Source organism: Somniosus microcephalus, chromosome 5, assembly GCF_052327205.1.
Source record: "Somniosus microcephalus isolate GS21.2 chromosome 5, FLI_Smic_1.0, whole genome shotgun sequence".
Taxonomy (NCBI): domain Eukaryota; kingdom Metazoa; phylum Chordata; class Chondrichthyes; order Squaliformes; family Somniosidae; genus Somniosus; species Somniosus microcephalus.
In genome coordinates, this window is record NC_140991.1 from 282335730 (window position 1) to 282359657 (window position 23928).

At 44.2% G+C, this 23928-nt stretch overlaps 1 protein-coding gene across 1 annotated transcript in view; it reads left to right on the forward strand.

Moving 5' to 3' along the window:
- Positions 1–23928, forward strand: part of LOC147117767 (collagen alpha-6(VI) chain-like) — a 206573-nt gene that overhangs the window by 102746 nt on the left and 79899 nt on the right. The window contains exons 16-18 of the mRNA XM_085989029.1: positions 9763–9798; positions 11659–11721; positions 12657–12719. Coding sequence (XP_085845155.1) covers positions 9763–9798; positions 11659–11721; positions 12657–12719 — 162 coding nt within the window. The remainder of the gene's footprint in view (positions 1–9762; positions 9799–11658; positions 11722–12656; positions 12720–23928) is intronic.

The following is a 23928-nucleotide window of genomic DNA, read 5'->3' on the forward strand; positions in this document are numbered from 1 at the left end:
TCAGCACTGAATACCAGTGAGGGTGATGACACCTTGGGGGAGTGCAGTTTAGAGCACATCCATGGCACTGTGGGGCAAATGACTGCACAGGGGGACACAGCAAAGTGTAGAAATGCAGTGGTCATAGGGGATTCGATAGTCAGGGGGATGATGATCGTTTCTGCAACCATCGACGTGAGTCCCGCATGGTGTGTTGTCTCCCTGGTACCAGGGTAAAGGACGTCACTGACAGGGTGCAGAACATTATGAGGGAGAAGGGGAACAGCCAGTAGTCGTAGTCCATGTGGGAACCAATGACATAGGAAGGAAAAGGATTGAGGTCCTACAGACAGTTTCAGGAGCAAGGGAGGAAGTTAAAATGCAGGACCTCAAATTTAGTAATGTCTAGATTACTCCCAGTGCCACATGCTAGTGAGTATAGGAATAGTAAAATAAAACAGATTAACACATGGCTGGAGAAATGGTGCAGGATGGAGGGCTTCACATTCCTCGGGCTTTGGGACCAGTTCCGGGGCAGAAGGGACATGTTCAAGGTGAAAAGGTTGGGACACACAATGCCCCCTCAACAGAGCTGGGACCAATGTTCTTGCAGGAACTATAACTAGTACTGTGAGGGAGGATTTAAACTAATTTGGAAGTGGGGTGGGCAGCAGGATGAAACATTTGAGAGGAGAAACAAGGTGCACAAAGGACTAGGAGAGGCAGGTAGCAATAGGGAAAGAATAGTTCAGAAATAGGAGGGATCAGACAGGGGGCAAATCGGAACTGTCTAAGATGGGTTTGGAGTGCATGTACGTAAATGCATGGAGAATGGTACATAAGGTTGGTGAGCTGCAGGCACAAGTCGTTACATGGGACTATGGTGGCAATAACAGAGCTGGCTCAAAAAAGGGAAGTATTAGGAACTTAATATTGCTGGCTACAAGGTATTCAGGAAAGATAGGGAAGGATAAAAATGAGGGGGGTGGGGGGTGGCAGTATTGATCAAAGAAACTGTTATAGCACTGGAGAGGGAGGATTTAGTTGAGGGTCAAAGACAGAGTCTATTTGGTTAGAATTGAGGAACAATAGAGGAGCTATTACGCTACTGGGTGTATACTATAGGCTACAAATAGTGGGAAGGAGATAGAGAAGCAAAATGCAGGCAAATTACAGAAAGATGCAAGTACTACAGAGTAATGATAATGGGGGACTTCAATTAACCTAATATAGAGCCATAGGGGGCGATTTTCCCAGCCCTGGGGAGGCAGGTATGGAGGCGGGCTGCCGGGAAAATGGCAGAATCTGGGAGTGGGTACCTATCCCGCCCCCAACCCGCCTCTGTGCCATCTCTCCAGGAGGCGGGTACCTAACCCGTGCCGGGTCCCGTCTCCTTGCGGCAGGAAGGGGATTTGTGCCATTTAACTGCCTGTTAACAGGTAGTTAACAGGCAGTTTTTTGGCTAATCCCTATTTTGAGCCCTAAAGTGTGGGCTTCCCGAAGGCTCCGAACCTCGCCAGGGTCAGCGAAGCGAGCTATGGGTCTGTGGGGGTCGGAGGGGCCGAAATGTCCGGTGTGCAGGTGAGTGACGAGTGCAAGTGTGGAGAGGTAAGTGTGTGAGGTGAGTCTAAAATGTTTTAATAAGATTACTTACCTTTGCTTCTTCCTCCAGGCTTCATCCTTTTAGGCTGCGGAGCTGCCTCATCTCACTGGCAGAGAAAGCAGAATGGCCGCTGCGTTCTTAAATACAGCAGCCTTCTGCTTTCTGCTCAGGAAAGCTTTCTAATTGAGTCTTCAGTACAAGGACTCAACTTAGAAGACAGATTGTCAGAGTTTGACAGCTTCACAGAGCTGTCAAACGATGACAATTCATCTGTCAAAAGATCTTGACAGATGAAACGTCAATCGCTGACGTCATCTGTCACCGGCTTTTCCTTAATTGGCCGGCTAGGCCTGCAGGGCGGGCTAAACAAGGTCAATCAAGGGAAAATAGCGTGGGTTGGCCAGACGTCAATGGAGGCGGGACTAAAACCCGACAAGCAGCTTACCCGCCTCCATCACGTCCCCATTGATAAAATCACCCCCGTAAAGTCATAGGGAGCAATTTTCTCAGCCCCGAGGAGGCGGGTATGGAGGCAGGACTGCTGGGAAAATGGCAGAATTTGGGGGCGAGTGCCAAACCCGCCCCCAACTTCCCCTCCATGCCATCTTCCCAGGAGACGTGTTGCCGTCCCGCGCTGGGTCCTGTCTGCTTGGAGGCGGGAAGGGATTAAAGCCTAAAACAGGTAGTTAACAGGCAGAAAATAGGATTATCCTATTTTTGCCCTCATAAGTGCGGGCTTCCCGACGGCTCCAAAACCCGCCTGCGAGCCGAGGCAAGTAGGGGGTCTGCGGGGGTAGTGGGGGAGTGCAAAAGTGTGGTATGAAGGTGAGTGATGGGTACAAGAGTGTAGAGGTGAGTATCTGAGGTAAGTCCTAAGTGTTTTTAAAAGTGAACTTACCTTTGTTTCTTCCTGCAGGCTTCAGCCGGTTTCTGTACGAAGAGTCTCGCACCTCCGTGTTGCAGATGAGAAATGTCCGTTGCATTCTCATATGCAACAAACATCTTGATTCTTAAAAGAAAAAAGGTTGATGAGCTCTTGTACGCAGAGATTGTCATTGTTTGACAGTTTCACAGAGCTGTCAAACGATGACAATTCATCTGTCAAAAATTTTTGACAGATGACACATCATACATTGACGTGCTCTGCAACCGGCTTTCCCTTAATTGGCCTGCTAAGCCTGCTAGGCGGGCTTAACAAGGTCAATTAAGGGAAAATAACGTGGGTTGGCCACAACTCGATGGAGGTGGGACTGAAGCCCAATAAGCAGCAGTCCCACCTCCAACGCACCTCCATTCACAAAATCACCCCCATAGAGTCATAATGGCACAGAAGGAGGCCATTCGGCCCATCGAGCCTGTGCCAGCTCTCTGTAGAGCAATCCAGTCAGTCCCATTCGCTTGCTCCATCCCCGTAGCCCTGCAAGTTTATTTTCCTCAAGTGCCTATCCAGTCTCTCCTTGAAAACATTGAGTGTCTCTGCTTCCACTACTTCTGTCGGCAGCGAATTCCAGGTCCGCACCACTTGCTGCGTAAAAAAGTTTTTTCTCACATTCCCCCCTGTATCTCTGCCCAAAACCTTAAATCTGTGTCCCCTAGTCCTTGTACCATCAACCAGTGGGAACAGCCTTTCCCTGTCTAGCCTATCCAAACCTGTCATAATCTTGTGCACCTCTTTCAAATCACCCCTCAACCTCCTTTGCTCTAATGAAAACAAATCCAGCTTCTCCAACCTGTCCTTGTAGCTAAGATCCCCCATCTCGGGAACCATTCTGGTAAATCTCCTCTGCACCATCTCAAGGGCCTTCACATCCTTCCTAAAGTATGGTGACCAGAATTGGATGCAATACTCCAGTTGTGGCCTAACCAGCGCTTTATAAAGTTTTGCATTACTTCTCTACTTTTGTACTTAATACCTCTATTTATGAAGCCCAACATCCCATTTGAAGTGTCCTAGGCCCACCCATCTTCAGCTGCTTCATCAATGACCTTCCCTCCAACATAAGGTCAGAAATGGGGATGTTCGCTGATGACTGCACAGTGTTCAGTGCCATTCATAACTCCTCAGATAATGAAGCAGTCCATGCCCGCATGCAACAAGACCTGGACGACATTCAGGCTTGGGCTGATAAGTGGCAGGTAACATTCGCGCCACAGAAGTGCCAGGCAATGACTATCTCCAACAAGCGAGAGTGTAACCACCGCCCTTTGACATTCAATGGCATTACCATCGCCGAATCCCCCACCATCAACATCCTGGGGGTCACCATTCACGAGAAACTTAACTGGACCAGCCACATAAATACAATGGCAACAAGAGCAGATCAGAGGCTAGGTATTCTGCGGCAAGTATCTCACCTCCTGACTCCCAAAAGCCTTTCTACCATCTACAAGGCACAAGTAAGGAGTGTGATGGAATACTCTCCACTTGCTTGGATGGGTGCAGCTCCAACAACACTCAAGAAGCTCAACACCATACAGGACAAAGCAGCCCGCTTGATTAGCACCCCATCCACCACCTTAAAAATTCACTGCCTCCACCACCGGCGTACCGTGGCTGCAGTGTGTACTATCTACAAGGTGCACTGCAGTAACTCGCCAAGGCTTCTTCGGCAGCACCTCCCAAACCCGTGACCTCTTCCACCTAGAAGGACAAGGGCAGCAAGCGCATGGGAACACCACCACCTCCAAGTTCCCCTCCAAGTTACACACCATCCTGACTTAGAAGTATAACGCCGATCCTTCATCGTCGCTGGGTCAAAATCCTGGAACTCCCTACCTAACAGCACTGTGGGAGTACCTTCACCGCCTATTCCATGAGCCTCAATTTTGTTAACAAGCCTTCTATGTGGTACTTTATCAAATGCCTTCTGAAAATCCATGTAGGCAGCATCCATTGCATTCCCTTCATCAATCCTCTCTGTTACTTCATCCAAAAATTAAATTAGATTAGTCAAACACGATCTGCCTTTTACAAACCTGTGTTGGCTGTCCTTAATTAGATTAAACCTCTCCAAGTGCCCATTAATTTTTTCCTTAATTATTGTTTCTAATACTTTACCACCACTGATGTTAAACTGACCGGCTTGAGGTTACTAGGATTATCCTTACACCCTTTCTTGAACAATGGTGTCACATTTGCCACTTTCCAATCCTCGGGCACCTCTCCCGCCTCTAGAGAAGATTGGAAAATTATGGCAAGGCCTTCCGCTACCTCCTCCCCCAATTCTCTTTGTAACCTGCGATGCAAGCCATCTGGACCAGGCGACTTGTCCACTCTAAGCATACCCAGCCTTTCTAGTACATCCTGTCTATCAATTTTCACCCTTTTCCACTTCTACCGATATTTTGTCAGCATCCATCTCCTTAGTAAACACCGATACAAAGTACTCATTGAGTATTCTAGCCTTGCCCTGTGCCTCTAAACATATAGCACCTTCTTTGTCTCTAATAGGCCCCACCCTGCCTATTACTACCCACTTACTGTTTACATGCCGGTAGAAGATTTTTGGGTTCCCTTTTATGTTAACTGCCATTGTACTCTCATATTCTTTCTTTGCCAATCTTATTTTCATCTTCACATCCGCTCTCAACTTACTGTATTTCATCTGGTTCTCCCTTGAAGAATTCACCTGACATGCATCATTAACCCTCTATTTGGTTTCATCATCTTTTCTATCTCCCTCGCCATCCAAGGAGCCCTTGCTTTGGTTCCCTTACCCTTCCCTCTTGTTGGAATGTACCTAGGCTGTACTTGGAACATCTCCTCCTTAAAGATCACCCATTGTTCCATTGCAGTTTTTCCTGTCAGTCTTTGGTTCCATTTTACCCTGGCTAGATCCTTTTGCATCCCATTGAAGTTAGCCCTATTCCAGTTTAGAAGTTCCACTCTAAATTGTTCCTTGCTCCTCTCCATTGCTAATCTAAATCTTATGATACGATGATCACTCATACCCAAGTGTTCTCCCACAGACACTTGGTGAACTTGGCCCACCTCATTCCCCAGCACCAGATCCAGCAATGCCTCCTTCCTAGTTGGGCCAAGAGCATATTGGTTAAGGAAATTCTCCTGAACACATTTCAGAAATTCCTCCCTCTCCTTTCCCTTTACCCTAGCATTATCCCAATCGATATTTGGGTAATTAAAGTCCCCCATGATCACCACTCTATAGCTCTTGCATATCTCTGCGATTTCCCTGCAGATTTGCTCCTCTACCTCCCTCTCACTATTTGGAGGCCCATAGACTGGGATAGTAAAAGTGTAAAGGGCAAAGAGGGGGTGAAATTCCTGTAAAGTGTACAAGAGAGATGTCATGAATCTTATCATTCATGGAGAAATGACTCATGAAATAACACTGGGCGGCCAGCTGGTGGCGGCGTCCAAGGAGTATAAATACTCGGGCGTGGGCCCAGCTTGTTCAGGACGTTTTTGTAACCAGGAACTAGTGATGTAACTAGAAACTCATGGTTGTGAAATGGTTGATTAAAGCCTTGTTTAATACTCAAACCAAGTGCTTAGTAGTCTTTTTACATCAAGAGAATTCTTGATCAATGTGTTTCCAGCCCATTGAGGAAGGAAGCAGTGCTGGATCTAGTTTTGGGTAATGAAGTGGGTCAAGTGGAGCACGTTTCAGTGAGAGAGCATTTGGGGAACAGTGATCACAATATCAGGTTTAAAATAGTTATGGAAAAGGACAAGATACAATCAAGCATAAAAATACTTAACTGGCGGAGTTCTAACTTCAGTGAGTTGGAAAGGGATCTGGCCCAGGTGAATTGGAATCAACAATTTATAGGCAAAACAATAATTGAACAATGGGAGGCTTTCAAAGAGGAGATGGTTCGGGTACAGCATAGACATATTCCCATGAGGGAGTAAGGAATGGCATCCAATGCTAAAGCTTCCTGGATGACTAAAGATATAGAGGTTAAAATGAGACAGAAAAAGAGGCTTATGACAAATATAAAGTTAATAATACAGTAGAGAACTAAGCTGAATATAGAAAGTACAGAGGAGATCTAAAAAAGGGAATAAGAGGGATAAAGAGAGAGTATGAGAATAGATTAGCAGCTAACATAAAAGGGAACCCAAAAGTCTTATATACACATACAAATAGTAAAAGGATAGTCAAAGGAAGCATGGGGCCGATTCAGGGACCAAAAAGAAGATCTTCTTGTGGAGGCAGAGGGCATGGCTGATCTACTGAATGAGTACTTTGAATCTGTCTTCACCAGAGAAGAGACTGCTGCCAATGCAGCAGTAAAGGAGGAGGTAGTAGCGATATTGGATAGGATAAAAATAGATAAAGAGGATGTACTTAAAAGATTGGCAGTCCTCAAAGTAGGAAAGTCACCCAATCTGGATGTGATGCATCATAGGTTACTGAGGGAAGTAAGGATGAAAATTACAGAGGCTCTGGCTACAATCTTCTAATCCTCCTTGGATATGGGAGTGGTGCCAGAGGACTGGAGGATTGTAACTGTTACGCCCCTGTTTAAAAAAGGGGAGAGGGATAAACCCAGCAACTACAGGCCAGTCAACCTAACATCGGTGGTGGGGAACCTTTTAGAAACAATAATCCGGGACAAAAATAATTGCCATTTGGAAAAGTATGGGCTAATAAATGAAAATGTTAAAGGCAAATCGTGTTTAATTAACTAGATCGAGTTCTTTGATGAAGTAATGGAAAGGGTTGATGAGGATACTCTGGCTGATGTTGTGTATATGGACTTTCACAAGGCGTTTTATAAAGTACTACGTAATAGACTTGTTAGCAAAACTAAAGCCCATGGGATTAAATGGACAGTAGTAGCATGGATACAAAATTGGCTAAGGAACAGAAAGCAGAGCGTAGTGGTGAACAGTTGTTTTCAGATAGGAGGGTGGTATACAGTGCAATTTCCCAGGGGTCGGTATTCGGACCACTGCGCTTTCTGATATATATTAATGATCTGGACTTGGGTATACATTGCATAATTTCAAAATTTGCAGTTGATACGAAACTCGGAAATGTAGTAAATAATGAGGAGGATAGTAACAGACTTCAGGAGAACATAGACAGACTGGTAAAATGGGCAGACACATAGCAGATGAAATTTAATGCAGAGAAGTGTGAAGTGATACATTTTGTTAGGAAGAATGGAGACAGACAATATGAACTAAATCATACAATTTTAAAGGGGGTGCAGGAACAGTGAGACCTGGGGGTGTATGTATTCAAATCTTTGAAGGTGGCAGGACACATTGAGAAGGCTGTTAAAAAGGCATATGAGATCCTTGGCTTTATTAATAGAGGAACAGAGTACAAAAGCAAGGAAGTTATGCTAAACCTTTGTAAAACACTGGTTAGGTCTCAGAATATTGTGGCCAATTCTGGGCACCATACTTTAGTAAGGATATCAAGGCCTTGGAGAGGGTGCAGAAGAGATTTATTAGAATGGTACCAGAGATGAGGGACTTCACTTGTGGAGAGACTGGAGGAGCTGGGGTTCTTCTCCCTAGAGCAAAGAAGAGGTGATTTGATAGAGGTGTTCAAAATCATGAATGGTTTTGATAGAATAAATATGGAGAAACTGTTTCTGCCTGTGACAGAAAGGTTATTAACTGGAGGACACAAATTTAAGTTGAACCAGAGACGACCTGAGGAAACATGTTTTTACACAGCGAATTGTTGTGATCCAGAATGCACTGCCTGAAAGGATGGTGGAAGAAAGTTCAATAGTAACTTTCAAAAGAGAATCGGATAAATACATACTCTATAGATGAGCACTTGAAATGCCATAGCATACAAGGCTACGGACCAAGTGCTGGAAAATGGGATTAGAATAGACAGGGCTTGATGGCTGGCGCGGACACGATGGGCCGAAAGGCCTCTTTCTGTGCTATATAACTCTATGACTCTATGACATGAAGGGAACAGAGGCGTGGAATTAATTGGAAATCTCTACTAAGGAGCGGCACAGGCATGATGGGCCAAATGGCCTCCTTCTGTGCTGTATCATTCTATGATTCTATGATCCCGCGATGTTCATGGCCTCAATATTTTCCTCTGATTCCTCTCACATAATTTTCATTGCTAATGCTGCCTCCAGGAAGCTTGATTTCCTCTTTCTTGCCAAACATTTCTTTCCCCTAGTGTTTTAACTTAACGTCACTGAGATATCTCACCCCAGATCAACAGCTCTTAACTCTCTATAAAACCAAAGTTCATCCAAGATTTTAATATTGTTCCCATCTCCTACTTCTGGACAGGGTACAAGAAAAAGCTTGTTATCTGATGCGCAATCCTTTTTAGGCTAATAATCTCCCTATCTGTCTAATAATTTTACATTTCTGTATTTTATTATGGTATTGCTGTTCCAAATTTTTCCCTCTTGTTCCACCTAAGATTCAAAAACACTAACCAACTCACTCCATCCTCCCAATCAAGACTTATGCCTGTCGCTAGTCTAATTCAATGCAAACTATCTCAACCACCACACTGAGAAGGAAGTTCTACTCCATGCTGGGGCATCCCTTCTAAAAACGTTGAAAACAATCTGTCCGATTGTTTAAAATAATATGACTGCAGCATGTCACAAGGTTTACTTGCATATAAGCCAGACTTTGTTGCTTATGTTAACACAAGTTGCATTCAAATTCTGTTGCAGTCTGAAAGTTTACACAAAATCCCAGTGATGAAACTTTATCTGCCTCTCTATTAAATAAGGCCAGTGTCCATATCTCTCTGGATTGTACAAACACCTCTTAAATGGAGAATGAGCCAGAGTTAGACTATATAGGCTGAATTAGACTATAGAATTAGATTATAGAATTATGTGATTTGGTTCTTGGTACCTCCTGGCTCAACTATCCACACCCCCCCCAAACTCCCCACCACCCACCCCCCCATGCAGTTTCTTCAAATCTTGTTATGCGCTCGGTGACCTTTAACTTTGCGAGAAATCTTTCTTTGTTGCAGTTGCCACCTCATGTAGAAAAAGAAAGGTCAACTCAGACAAATACTAAGCATATGTATAAGCTATTACCTTTCTCGTAATGTGTGATATACTTTAATCACTTGAAAAGAGAAAAACTTTCTTCAAAAATATTAAGGTGTACAACCCATGTTAAGATGCACAACTCATGTAATAAAGCTATCAAGCAAGTTAACTTAAAAATGTAATATTTTTATTTACTTTAGGGTCTCCATGGTCACAGAGGGCCACCTGGTAAAAATGTGAGTTTGATGGTATTTTCATTCAAATTATTCTAACTGCATCGTATTAATTTAGTACATACTGCACCATATTACTTGTGATGTTTATAAGTGGGCTTTCAGTGCGACAAGCCAGATGGACTGCAATAATCTTTTCCAGTCCTGTACATTCCTATCTTCCTATGTAACCTAAAATAACTAATGGGAAATTGCCCACTGAGGGAATACAACCTAAATTTGAAGTTCCGATTCAAAAATGTGCTTTTTAAATTTCAGTTGTGAATTCCTTCTAGTTACTGAGCTTCTACATCTGTGCTTGAGAACACTGTTACTATGCTTCCTCAACCAGCCAGCTGCTGCCTGTATTGGAACTGTTCTTAACCAAGCAAATTTAGGAACATCCTAAATTGAGCCAATTAGAATTACTTCAGATTCACAAATAATCTTATAATTCATTACAAACTAGGTGTGTATTTACTGAATGATTAAAGCACACCGGTCATATTTTGGATAAAATGATCCAGAATCGCTTTACTCTCTGTACAATGGATACAACAAAACATAACACATTCAGAAACAAATTCTCTTATCCTCTACGGAAGGTGGTGACTCATTGCTAAAGTATAGACAGCCATCCAGTATTTTCGCTCAACCACTGGTGGCCGTGCCTTCTGTTGCCCAGGCCCTAAGCTCTGGAATTCCCTGCCTAAACCTCTCCATCTCGCTACCTCTCTTTCCTCCTTTAAGGCGCTCCTTAAAACCTACCTCTTTGACCAAGTTTTTGGTCACCTGCCCTAATTTATCCTTATGTGGCTCGGTGTCAAATTTGTTTTAGTCTTACAATACTCCTGTGATGCGCCTTGGGACGTTTTACTACATTAAAGGCGCTATATAAATACAAGTTGTTGTTGTACTTTACAGAAAGGAGAATTTTTCCACGTGACCCAAACAGCGAATAATGGCAAACTATTTAACTATGTCTGACATCACTATTTAGTCTAATCCCATCTTCATCTGATGTCCAACATACATGCTTCCAGTAAGGTTTCAGGAGTGTGTTAAGCGTTCAGATGAAAACATCACCGATCAGAAGTTCTACCCTCGTGTATTATGTTTATTTTTAATTTACATTTTTCATTCTTTGAGAATACTTACATTAGCTTTCAGGCGATTTTAATATAACCAGCAATTTAGCATCTTCTGTTTGGCAAAAACTGGGTAGTCCAGTATAAAGAGGTCCAATTTGTCCCTTTGTCTCTACCATTACAAATTTCACAAGCAGATATCCCATGGCATTGCCCACACAGTTTTATAATGATAGACATGTTGTACCATGTAATGCAGTGTCACATTCGAGATGTCACATTCCAGACATCACACTTTGTTACAGATGAAAAGTAATTTTTAAAAGAAAAAAGAAGGAAAACCAGTGATTGATCAGGAGCCTAAAACTTACAAGCAATTTACTGACCTCTAATTGATTACAAGCAGTTGACCATGAATCCCATTAATATTAATAATTTAAAATGTCTTTGCCCTTTCATACAATATTTGGCTGACACAGAGTGCTCCAACTTTTGATCTGGCTGACAATTGATAAAAGACATTCATTGGCCGAGGAAGTTGGGAGGTTGCGGGGTGGGGGGGGGGGGGGGGAGGGGGTGCGGCAGGGGGAAATCAGTCAGGCTTTAATGTGAGTATAGATTTAGTTTGAAATAACTGCATTACCAGCATGGCAGGAGAAAGTTCTATATCTGGAGCTGCTGGGCTAGTTTGAACTCAAAACTTTAAATCAAGTACAATTTTCTGGAGTGTGGTGAAGTGATGTTTACAAAATTAGAGATTATTTTTATGAAATCATAGTTCTCTGTTTCTGTGTAGGGTCAGAATGGAAAGCCTGGTAAGCGAGGTCGTAATGGAAATCGAGGAATCCACGGCCCACAGGTGGTCACCAGTAATGATTAATATTTAATCAGTGCCTTAGTACTGTAGAAGCTCACTGTTTAACTGCTTTAATTTGCATTCTGCAGTTTTATTAAGTTGCTCAACACAAATATATCTCCAAGTTAAGATTTGTGAAGTGTATATGCTTTCTCCTTCCATTTTCCTGCCCTCCTCCCTTCAAATGCTGATTCCAATGAGGGTATGGTTCCACAGATGCCAACATACCTCTGTTACTTAACTCGTGTGACCTTTCTTCCAGCAATTGTTTTGAGCATAGAGTTTGTTACAGTCAATCCTAATCCTGTCCTCGCTCGATACCACAAACGTAATTTCAGAGATGTTGGGGGTGAAATTAGTCTGCATTCAGTGCAACAAATGCAAGATCCAGGATAGGAAAAAATAGGAATTTGGATGTTATCAGCAGTGTAGTACTTCACACCAAAAAACACTACTTTAAACAAGTTACATAAGCTACTTGAACTTTGGGGTCTCTGAATGCATCATGTAACATCAGTATGTGGTTGTTCTGCTTGTAAAGTGGTAACTGATTGTAAATATTTAATAACAATTGTAAATATTTAAGATAGCTGTCAAACTCTGCATAAATGCCTATTGCATAATGTATTTTTGAGAATATTAACGTGTCTTTGAGCACATTAAAATTATCACAAATAAACCATATGAGCTGTGATGATTTTCACTTGACCCATTATGATCATTTGAACCTGAGCTGAATGAAGCTTGGTTTTGGTTTGACTTGGTCCAGATCTGATGGTAGGAATAGTGTATATAAATAAATTGCTAATATATATTTTAGAATGACAAGATTTCCAGATTAACCAATAAAGGAGTCAATTATTATTTGTTATAATGTAACATCGACTTGTACTCGTGTAGATGAATTCCCAACTTATGTATTTTTTTCCTTGTTACAGGGGATACCTGGTCCCTCTGGGTCTCAGGGTGCAAAAGGAGAATCGGGAGCTCGAGGTCTACAGGTTTGTAGTAGAGCTGAATCTTGGTATGTCTGAGAAGAGGCTTTGTTCAGTTTTAGGCCAGGTTTGTAAAAGTACAATTCTTCTGTTGAGCCATTGTAATGGCGATTACAGGGTAAGTTAGACCCTGGATGGATATGAATGTTTGTCTACAAGGACAGCATGTATTAGTAACATGATTATTCTGTTCTTTCACCGAAACTTGACTATATAGGTTATAAGGTCAGTAGAAACTATAAAATATTAAGGCCTAGAAATTCATTAGTCCCCGAAAACTGGCACGGGGATCACAATGTGCGATCAACCCACGCTCGTTCAAAGGAATTCAGGCAGTATGCTAACTTTGTGCGGCCTGTTGATTCGCATGATTACGGCGTTCAGCCCAGTGCTGAACGTGCTGCTGAGTGACTGAACGCTCAGCAGGGGGCCCAAGTTCGTGTGAGGCTGGCAGCACTTAAAGCTAGCCTGCACTAATCATGGGCAGTATGCACGTCTTAAAGGGGAGGTGCATTCTGCCTGCAGCATCTCATTGAGCTGGCTGGGGAAGAGAGTGGGAGGGGAAAAGAAAAAATATGTCACAACAGGGGAGAGAGTGTGCACCTACATTCTCCGATGCAGTGCTTGAGGTCTTAGTGTAGGAGATCAACTCGAAGAGAGAGGTGCTTTTTCCATAGGAGGCCAGGAGCCCCTCCAGGCAACAGTGTAAAGTCCAATGGGAGCAGATAGCTGCTGTGGTGAATGCCAGCAGTTTAACCCCAAGCACCTGAACGCAGTGCAGGAGGAAGTTTCATGATCTCACGCAAGTGGTCAAGATAAATTAATTCAGCTTCAAATGCCATATCCCACATCTGCAGCACTAGCCTCACACACTGCTCAATGCACCACACCCCCATCATTCACCTACCAACAATCTCTACCAAACACAACTTATGCCTCACATTCATATCTTCACCTCACCCTCACACGCTTACCACTGCTGCTAGCCTCACGCCTACATCTCATAGCTTGCACACACTGTCAGCTATTCAACCATGAAAGGCATATCACCCAAGCACATTGTACCACTCTCACTGACACGCTTAGAAGAATGGTTACAGCACAGTAGGAGGCCATTCGGCCTGTCGAGCCCATGCCAGCTCTCTGCAAGAGCACTTCAGCTAGTCCTACTCCCCCGCCCTTTCCCAGTAGCCCTGCAATTTTTTTCCCTTCAGGTACTTATCCAATTCCCTTTTGAAAGCCATGATTGAGTCTGCCTCCACCACCCTTTCAGGCAGTGCATTCCAGGTCCTAACCATTCACTGCATAAAAAAGTTTTTCCTCATCTTTTGCCAATCTCCTTAAATCTGTGTCCTCTGGTTCTCGACCCTTCCGCCAATGGGAAGAGTTTCTCTCTATCTACTCTGTCTAGACCTATCATGATTTTGAATACCTCTATCAAATCTCCTCTCAACTTTCTCTGCTCCAAGGAGAACAACCACAGCTTCTCTAGTCTATCAATGTAACTGAAGTTCCTCATCCCTGGAACCATTCTTGTAAATTTTTTCTGCACCTTCTCTAAGGCCTTCACATCCTTCCAAAAGTGCGGTGCCCAGAATTGGACACAATACTCCAGTTGAGGCCGAGCCAGTGCTTTATAAAGGTTCATCATAACTTCCTTGTTTTTGTACTCTACCTCTATTTATGAAGCTCAGGGTCCCGTATGCTTTTTTAACTGCTTTCTCAACCTGCCCTGCAACCTTCAACAATTTGTGCACATATACCCACAGGTCTCTCTGTTCATGCACCCCCATTAGGATTGTACCCTTTAGTTTATATTGCCTCTCCTCGTTCTTCCTACCAAAATGTATCACTTCGCACTTTTCTGTATTAAATTTCATCTGTCACGTGTCCGCCCATTTCAGCAGCCTGTCTATGTCTTCTTGAAGTTTATCACTATCCGCCTCACTGTTCACTATACTTTCAAGTTTTGTGCCATCTGCAAATTTTGAAATGGTGCCCTGTACACCCAAGTCCAAGTCATTAATATATATCAAGAAAAGCAGTGGTCCTAGTACCAACCCTTGGGGAACACCACTGTATACCTTCCTCCAGTCCAAAAAACAACCGTTCACCACTACTCTGTTTCCTGTCACTTAGCCAATTTCATATCCATGCTGCCACTGTCCCTTTTATTCCATGGGCTTCAACTATGCTGGCAAGCCTATTATGTGGCACTTTATCAAACGTCTTTTGGAAGTCCATGTACACCACACCAACTGCATTGCCCTCAACAACCCTCTCTGTTACCTCATCAAAAAACTCGATCAAGTTAGTTAAACATGATTTGCCTTTAACAAATCTGTGCTGGCTTTCCTTGATTAATGCACACTTGTCCAAATGATTGTTAATTTTGTCCCTGATTATCGTTCCTAAAAGCTTCCCCACTATCGAGGTTAAACTGACTGGCCTTGTAGTTGATGGCTTTATCCTTACACCCTTTTTTGAACAAGGGTGTAACATTTGCAATTCTCCAATCCTCTGGCATCACTCCTGTATCTAAGGAGGATTGGAAATTATGGCCAGTACATCCACGATTTCTACTTTAATTTCCCTCAGCATCCTAGGATGCATCCCATCCAGTCCTGGTGACTTATCTACTTTAAGTACATCCAGCCTTTCTAGTAACTCCTTTATCAATTTTTATCCCATCCTGTATCTTCACTACCTCCTCTTTCACTATGCCTTTGGGAGCATCTTCTTCCTTGGTAAAGACAGATGCAAAGTACTCATTTAGTACCTCAGCCATGCCCTCTGCCTCCATGCGTAGGTCTCCTTTTTGGTCCCTAATAATATGATAGAATTCTTCATTAAGATGGAGAGTGAAGTAGTTGACTCAGAGACTAGGGTCCTGAATTTAAATAAAGGAAACTACGATGGTATGAGGCGCGAGTTGGGTAGGATTGATTGGGGAATGTCACTCAAAGGGTTGACGGTGGATAGGCAATGGCAAACATTCAAAGACCGCATGGTTGAACTACAGAAATTGTTAATTCCAGTTTGGCATGAAAATAAAACAAAAAAGGTGACTCAACCGTGGCTAACAAGGGAAATTAGGGATAGCATAAGATTCAAGGAGAGGACATATAAATTGGCCAGAAAAAGCAGTAAACCTGAGGATTGGGAGCAGTTTAGGATTCAGCAAAGGAGGACAAAGTGATTAATTAAGAAGGGGAAAATAGAGTATGAGAGTAAGCTTGCAGAGAACATAAAAACGGACTGTAAAAGCTTTTATAGATATGTGAAGAGAAAAAGATTGGTGAAGTCAAGCGTAGGTCCCTTGCAGTCAGAATCAGAGGAATTTATAATGGGGAACAAAGAAATGGCTGACCAATTAAATACATATTTTGGTTCTGTCTTCACAAAGGAGGACACAAATAACCTCCCAGAGATGTCGGGGAACATAAGGTCTGATGAAAGGGAGGAACTGAAAGAAATCAGTATTTGTAGGGAAATGGTGTTAGGGAAATTGACGGGATTGAAGGCTGATAAATCCCCAGGGCCTGATAATCTACATCCTAGGGTACTTAAGGAAGTGGCCCTAGAAATAGTAGATGCATTACTGATCATCTTCCAACATTCAATAGAATCTGGAACAGTACCCATGGATTGGAGGGTAGCTAATGTTACCCCACTATTCAAAAAAGGTGGTAGAGAGAAAACGGGGAATTACAGACCGGTAAGCCTCACATCGGTAGTGGGGAAAATGCTAGTGTCCATTATAAAAGATGTAATGGCAGAGCACTTGGAAAACAGTGACAGGATCGGACAAAGTCAACATGGATTTACAAAAGGTAAATCGTGCTTGACTAATCTACTGGAATTTTTTGAGGATGTAACTGGTAAAATAGATAAGGGAGAACCAGTGGATGTGGTGTATTTGGACTTTCAGAAGGCTTTCGATAATGTCCCGCATAAGAGATTAGCATGTAAAGTTAAGGCACATGGGATTGGGGGCAAGGTATTGACTTGGATAGAGAACTGGTTAGCAGACAGAAAGCAAAGAGTTGGAATAAATGGGTCTTTTTCCGAGTGGCAGGCAGTGACTAGTGGGGTACCGCAGGGATCGGTCCTTGGACCCCAGCTATTCACAATATATATTAATGATCTAGACGAGGGAACTAGATGTAATATCTCCAAGTTTGCAGACGACACAAAGCTGGGTGGGCATGTGTGCTGTGAGGAGGATGCCGAGAAATTCCAGAATGATTTGAACAGGTTGGGTGATTGGGCAAAAGCATGGCAGATGCAATATAACGTGGATAAATGCGAGGTTATCCACTTTGGTGTCAAAAACAGGAAGGCAGATTATTATCTGAATGGCAATAGATTGGGAGAAGGGAAGTGCAACGAGACCTGGGTGTCCTTGTGCACCAGTCGCTGAAGGAAAGCATGCAGGTGCAGCAGGTGGTTAAGAAGGCAAATGGTATGTTGGCCTTCGTAGCGAGAGGGTTTGAGTACAGGAACAAGGATGTCTTGCTGCAGTTGTACAGGGCCTTGATGAGAGGACATCTTGAGTATTGTGTGCAGTTTTGGTCGCCTTATCTGAGGAAGGATGTTCTTGCCATGGAGGGAGTGCAACGAAGATTCACCAGGCTGATACCTGGGATGGCAGGAATGACGTATGAGGAGAGATTGGGTCGATTGGGCTTATACTCGTTGGAGTTTAGAAGAATGAGAGGGGATCTCATTGAAACTTATAAAATTCTGACAGGACTGGACAGACTAGATGCAGGAAGGATGTTCCCGATGGTCGGGGAGTCCAGAACCAGGGGTCACAGTCTAAGGATAAGGGGTAAGCCATTTAGGACAGAGATGAGGAGCAATTTCTTCACCCAGAGAGTGATGAACCTGTGGAATTCTCTACCACAGAAGGCAGTTGAGGCCAATTCATTAAATCTATTCAAGAAGGAGTTGGATATATTTCTTAATGCTAAATGGATCAAGGGATATGGGGGGAAAGCAGGGACAGGGTACTGAATTTGGTTGATCAGCCATGATCTCATTGAATGGCGGAGCAGTCTCGAGGGGCCGAATGGCCTACTCCTGCTCCTACCTTCTATGCTTCTATGTTTGTCCCACCCCTCCTCTTACTGCACGTTTACTATTTATATGCCTGTAGAAGACTTTTGAGTACTCTTTTATTTTGGCTGCCAATCTACTCTCATGCTCTCTCTTTGCCCCTCTTATTTTCTTTTTCACTTCCCCTCTGAACTTTCTTTATTCAGCCTGATTGTCAACCTGACATCTGTCATACACGCTCCTTTTCTGCTTCATCTTACTCTCTATCTCTTTCTTCATCCAGGGAGCACTGACTTTGGTTGCCCTACCTTTCCTCCTCATGGGAATATACCTCAACTGTACCCGAACTATCTCCTCTTTAAAGGCAGCTCATTGTTCAATTAGAGTTTTGCCTGCCAATTTTTGATTCCAATTTACCTGGGCCAGACCCATTCTCAACCCACTGAAATTGGTCTTCCTCCAATTAAGTATTTTTACTCTAGATTGATCCCTGTCCTTTTCCATAGCTAATCTAAACCTTATGATATTATGATCACTGTTCCCTAAATGTTCCCTTACTGACACTTGCTCCACTTGCCCCATCTCATTTCCCAGAGCCAGATCCAGCAATGCCTCCTTCCTCGTTGGGCCAGAAACGTACTGATCAAGAAAGTTTTCCTGAACACACTCCAGAAATTCTTCCCCCTCTCTGCCTTTTACACTATTACTATCCCAGTCTATATTAGGATAGTTGAAGTTCCCCATTATCACTACTCTATGGCCCCGATTTTCTGGCAGCCATCGGGCGGCTTTTCATGCGGCCGGGGGCTGAAAATCGCTGAAAAAGCGAGTCGCGACCCCCCCCCGCCTGATTCCCCGCCTCGTCCGACTTTCAGACCGCCGTTTCTCCGCGACCCGATTCAGTCCCGCCCGCCGCTGGCGGGACTGGCCGTTGGAACACTAATTACCACTTATTTCCATGTTTATGCCGATTTTCAGGGGCCGTTACGATTTTGTGGGGTTCCCCATGCTAAACACGCCTGCGGGGATCCCCGCTGATGAAACCTGGTGTGAAGCTTGCCGGCTTGCTTGCTGCCAGCTGCAGGTCATTCGGGAAAGCTGCGATTTAAAGGGACAGCATTTGTTTGGTGAAGGACCTTGCTGCTGCAGGCTTGGGGCTACTTCTTCAAGGCTTAGGCACAGCTGTGGAAGGTTGGAGCCTCACACACTTCTCCAATGTGATCTCCTGGGAAGCCCCTCTCGCCACCCTCACTCAGCGCTTCCTCAGCGGAGGCATCTACGAGAAGCATGGGACGCCTTTTTTTCCTTCCCTTCTTGCCATTAGAGGATCTCCAGCAGCAGAGGCGGCAGCAGCAGAACCAGGAACAGCAGGATGAGCACCAGGAGCACCAGGCTGCTGCTCACTCACCTGAAGCTGCACAGGCCAGAAGGGGCCAGCGCTTGGAAGTGGCTTGAGAGCACCTTGCTGCGCTTTAGGGGGGCATGGGGACCCGTTTCTGCACTGGCAGTCTTACTCAGAAGGACTTCCATGAAGGTCTGGTTTCTCTGTTCAATAGATGGCCAACGCTGCTCAAGAGATGTCATTCTCTTATGAGCACTCACCATGTTTTCCGTACCCTGGCGAGTTATCTCCTCCATGGAGGTTGCCAATCTTTCCATGGTGATGCGTTCATGCGCCAATGACTCCACAAAGGCTCTGCTCATGGTCGCTATGGACTCCTCCATTCGCTCCACACTCACAGCGACCCTGGAGACAAAACCTGCCAGAGACTCCTGCATCTGTGCATGGAGATCCATCACCTCTTCTCTTGCGGATGGACCCAGAGGCAGAGGGTCGACATGCAGCGCAGCTGAGCTGAGCTGACAGAGTCCTGCGCCCTCCGACGAGGACTCTCCACTGCTGTCCCTGTCTCCAGAATCTGCTGAGGCTCACTTGTGAGCTGTAAAGCACCAGGTGACAACACTACTCTATGTCCCGAAGGTCCCCCCGAGGTGTGAGTGTCTGCGCTGGTGCTGGGTGCGCTTACTTCTGCTGACGCTGCGCCCTCAGAGGTTGGAGCTTCCTCTGAGGAGTCTGGCTGCACAGCCTCTTCCTCCTCCACAGTGGGGACGGGGGCTCTGGATGGTCCTGTGGGGGAGTAAAGGAAGGAGTTAGAGATGTGATGCCAAGGTTACATGCACATTCGAGTTGACATCTGCTGACACCTGCACCTATGCAGCCTTGGTCTCAGTGGGAGGCCTCTTCCTGGCTGACCTAGGGAAGAGGACCTCCCAGTGGGCCCTAACCCCATCCAATAATGCCTGCAGTGAAGCTTTGTCGAATTTGGAGGCAGCTCGGGTCTGGCACTGGCCACAGCTGCTGCAGGCTCCTCTGCCATCCTGTATGGTTCGTTTGGAAGCCTTCAGAGGATGCAGTGCTTGCTATGGACCTTGAAAGCACCACGAATGATGACATCATATTGTGGGGCTTTCTGACTAGAAATGGACAATTAGCAAGGCTGCCCACATGCTGGAAATTAATTGGCCACTTGAGGGAAAATTGCGTGGAGCTGGCTGACATTTTTTTGTGTGTCAGAAACCCCACATTCGGGGGAGTCTGACCATTTCCCACACAAGCCACAAAATCGGACCCTATAATTCTTGCACCTCTCTGTAATTTCCCTGCAAATTTGCTCCTCTATATCCTTCCCACTAGTTGACGGCCTGTAGAATACATTTAGTAGTGTAATGGCACCTCTATTATTTCTGAACTCTAACCAAATAGATTCTGTGCTTGACCACTCCAGGACATTCTCTCTCTCCAGCACTGTAAGATTGTCCTTAACCAATACTGCCACCCACCTCCTTTCTTTCCTTCCCTATCTTTCCTGAACACCTTATATCCAGGAATATGTAATACTCAATCCTGCCCTTTTTTGAGCCAGGTCTCCATTATTGCCACATCATATTCCCATGTGGCTATTTGCACCTGCAGCTCACCAACCTTATTTCCCACGCTTCGTGTGTTTACACTCATGCACTGTAAACTTATCTTAGACCTTCTTATATTCTCTCTTAGTCTGACCCCACCTAATACCATACTATTTCATACTCTAGTGCTATCTGTCTCTCCCAATCCTTTGTGCATTTTGTTTCTCCCCTCCAATGGTACATCCTGGTGCCCATCCCCCTGCCAAATTAGTTTAAACCCTCCAGGTGGGACCTGTACAAGCCGGATGGGTTGCACCTCAACAAGACCGGAACCAATATCCTCGTGGCGGGGTTTGCTGGTGCTGTTGGGGAGGGTTTAAACTAGCTTGGCAGAGGGATGGGAACCTGAGAGTGGATTCAGAAGGGAGAGAAGCAAAGCTGGAAATGGAAGGCAGAAAATTAGTAAGCGAGTTTGGTAGGCAGAGGAAACAGAGGCTAGAAAATAGACAACAAGGGAGTTTGGCAGTGCTAAAAGGTATATACTTCAACGCAAGGAGTTTAGGGAATAAAACAGATGAGCTGAGGGCACAGAAAGACATGTGGGAGTATGATATTTTAGCTATTACTGAGACATGGCTGAAAGAAAGGCAGGAATGGCAGCTCAACATTCCTGGTTACAGGATTTTCAGACGAGATAGAGAGGGGGATAAAAAAGGAGGGGGGTCACAATATTGATTAAAGAATCAATTACAGCTGTGAAGAGGGAGGATATCTTAGAAGGATCATCAAATGAGGCCATGTGGGTTGAACTGAAAAACAAAAAAGGGGCAATCAAACTGCTGGGTGTGTACTATAGACCTTCGAATAGTCAGAGGAAGATAGAAGAGCAAATATGTAGGCAAGTTTCTGAGACGTGCAAAAATAGGGCAGTAATAGTAGGGGACTTCAACTTCCCCAATATTAACTGGGATAAAATTAGTGTGAAAGGCATAGAGGGAGCAGAATTCTTAAAATGCATTCAGGAGAACTTTTTAGCCAGTACGTTGCAAGCCCAAAAAGAGAGGAGGTGGTTATGGATCTAGTTTTAGGGAATGAAACTGGACAGGTGGAAAGGGTATCAGTGGGAGAGCATATTGGTGGTAGTGATCATAATTCAGTTAGATTTAGGGTAGTTATGGAAAAGGACAAGGATAGACCAGGAATAAAAGTTCTCAATTGGGGAAAAGCTAGTTTTACTAAGCTGAGAGATGATTAACCAAAGTGGACTGGAGACAGAAACTTGAAAGTAAATCAGTGTCAGGGAAGTGGGAGGCATTCAAGGAGGAGATAGTGAGGGTTCAGAGCAAGTATGTTCCCTTAAAGAAAAAGGGTAGGACTAACAAATCTAGAGCTCCCTGGATGTCAAGGCGCATACAGGGTTGGATAAAGAAAAAAAGGGAAGTTTATGACAGATTCCAAGGACTCAAAACTGCAGAAAGTCAAGAGGAGTATAGAAAATGCAGAGGTGAAATTAAAAAGGAAATTAGGAAAACAAAGAGAGGGCATGAAAAAATATTGGCAAGTAAAATCATGGAAAACCCAAAGATGTTTTATAAATACATTACGAGCAAGAGGATAACTAAAGTAAGAGTAGGGCCTATTAGGGACCATAAAGGTAACCTGTGTGTGGAGGTGGAAGACATGGGTATGGTTCTTAATGAATGCTTTGAGTCTGTTGGCACAAAAGAGAGGGACGATGCAGACATTGCAATCAGGGAGAAGGAGTATGAAATATTAGATGAAATAAACACAGTGAAAGAGGAAGTATTAAGGGATTTAGCATCTTTGAAAGTGGAAAAATCTCCAGGCCCAAATGAAATGTATCCCAGACTGTTAAGAGAAGTAAAAGAGGAAATAGCAGAGACTCTGACCATCATTTTCCAGTCCTCTCTGGCTACAGGTGTGGTGCCAGAGGACTGGAGGACTGCTAACGTGGTACCGTTGTTTAAAAAGGGAGAAAGGGATAGACTGAATAATTACAGGCCAGTCAGCCTAACCTCAGTGGTGGGAAAATTATTGGAAAAAATTCTGAGGGACAGGATAATCTTCATTTAGAAAGACACGGATTAATCAGGGACAGCCAGCATGGATTTGTTAAGGGAAGGTCATGTCTGACTAACTTGATTGCATTTTTTGAGGAGGTAGCAAGGAGGGTTGATGAGGGTAGTGTGTTTGATGTAGTCTATATGGATTTTAGCAAGGCTTTTGATAAGGTCCCGCATGGCAGATTGGTCACAAAAGTAAAAGCCCATGGGATCCAGGGCAAAGTTGTAAGTTGGATCCAAAATTGGCTCAGAGGCAGGAAACAAAGGGTAATGATCGAAGGGTGTTTTTGTGACTGGAAAGCTGTTTCCAATGGGGTTCTGCAGGGCTCAGTACTGGGTCCTTTGCTTTTTTTGGTATATATCAATGATTTGGACTTGAATGTAGGAAGTATGATTAAGAAGTTTGCAGCTAATACAAAAATTGGCTGTGTGGTTGATAATGAAGAAGAAAGCTGTAAATTGCAGGAAGATATCAATGAACTGGTCAGGTGGGCAGAACAGTGGCAAATGGAATTCAATCTGGAGAAGTGTGAGGTAATGCATTTGAGGAGGGCTAACAAGGCACTATAAATGGTAGGACACTGAGAAGTGCAGAAGATCAGAGGTACCTTGGAGTGCATGTCCACAGATCCCTGAAGGTAGCAGGACAGGTAGATAAGGTGGTTAAGAAGGCATACGGGATAGTCGCCTTTATTAGCCGAGGCATAGAATATAAGAGCAGGGAGGTTATGCTTGACCTGTGTAAAACACTAGTTAGGTCACAGCTAGAATACTGCGTGCAGTTCTGGTCACCACATTACAGGAAGGATGTGATTGCACTAGAGAGGATGCAGAGGAGATTTACGAGGATATTGCCTGGGCTGGGGAATTTTAGCTATGAAGAAAGATTGGATAGGTTGGGTTTATTTTTTTTGGAACAGAGGAGGCTGAGGGGAGACCTAATTGAGGTGTATAAAATGATGAGGGGCCTAGATAGAGTGAATAGGAGGTACCTATTTCCCTTAGCAGAAGGGTCAGTAACCAGGGGGCATAGATTTAAAGTAATTAGTCAGAGGTTTAGAGGGGATTTAAGGAGAACTCTTTCACCCAGATGGTGGTGGGGGTCTGAAACTCACTGCCTGACAGGGTGGTAGAGGCAGAGATACTCATCACATTTAAAA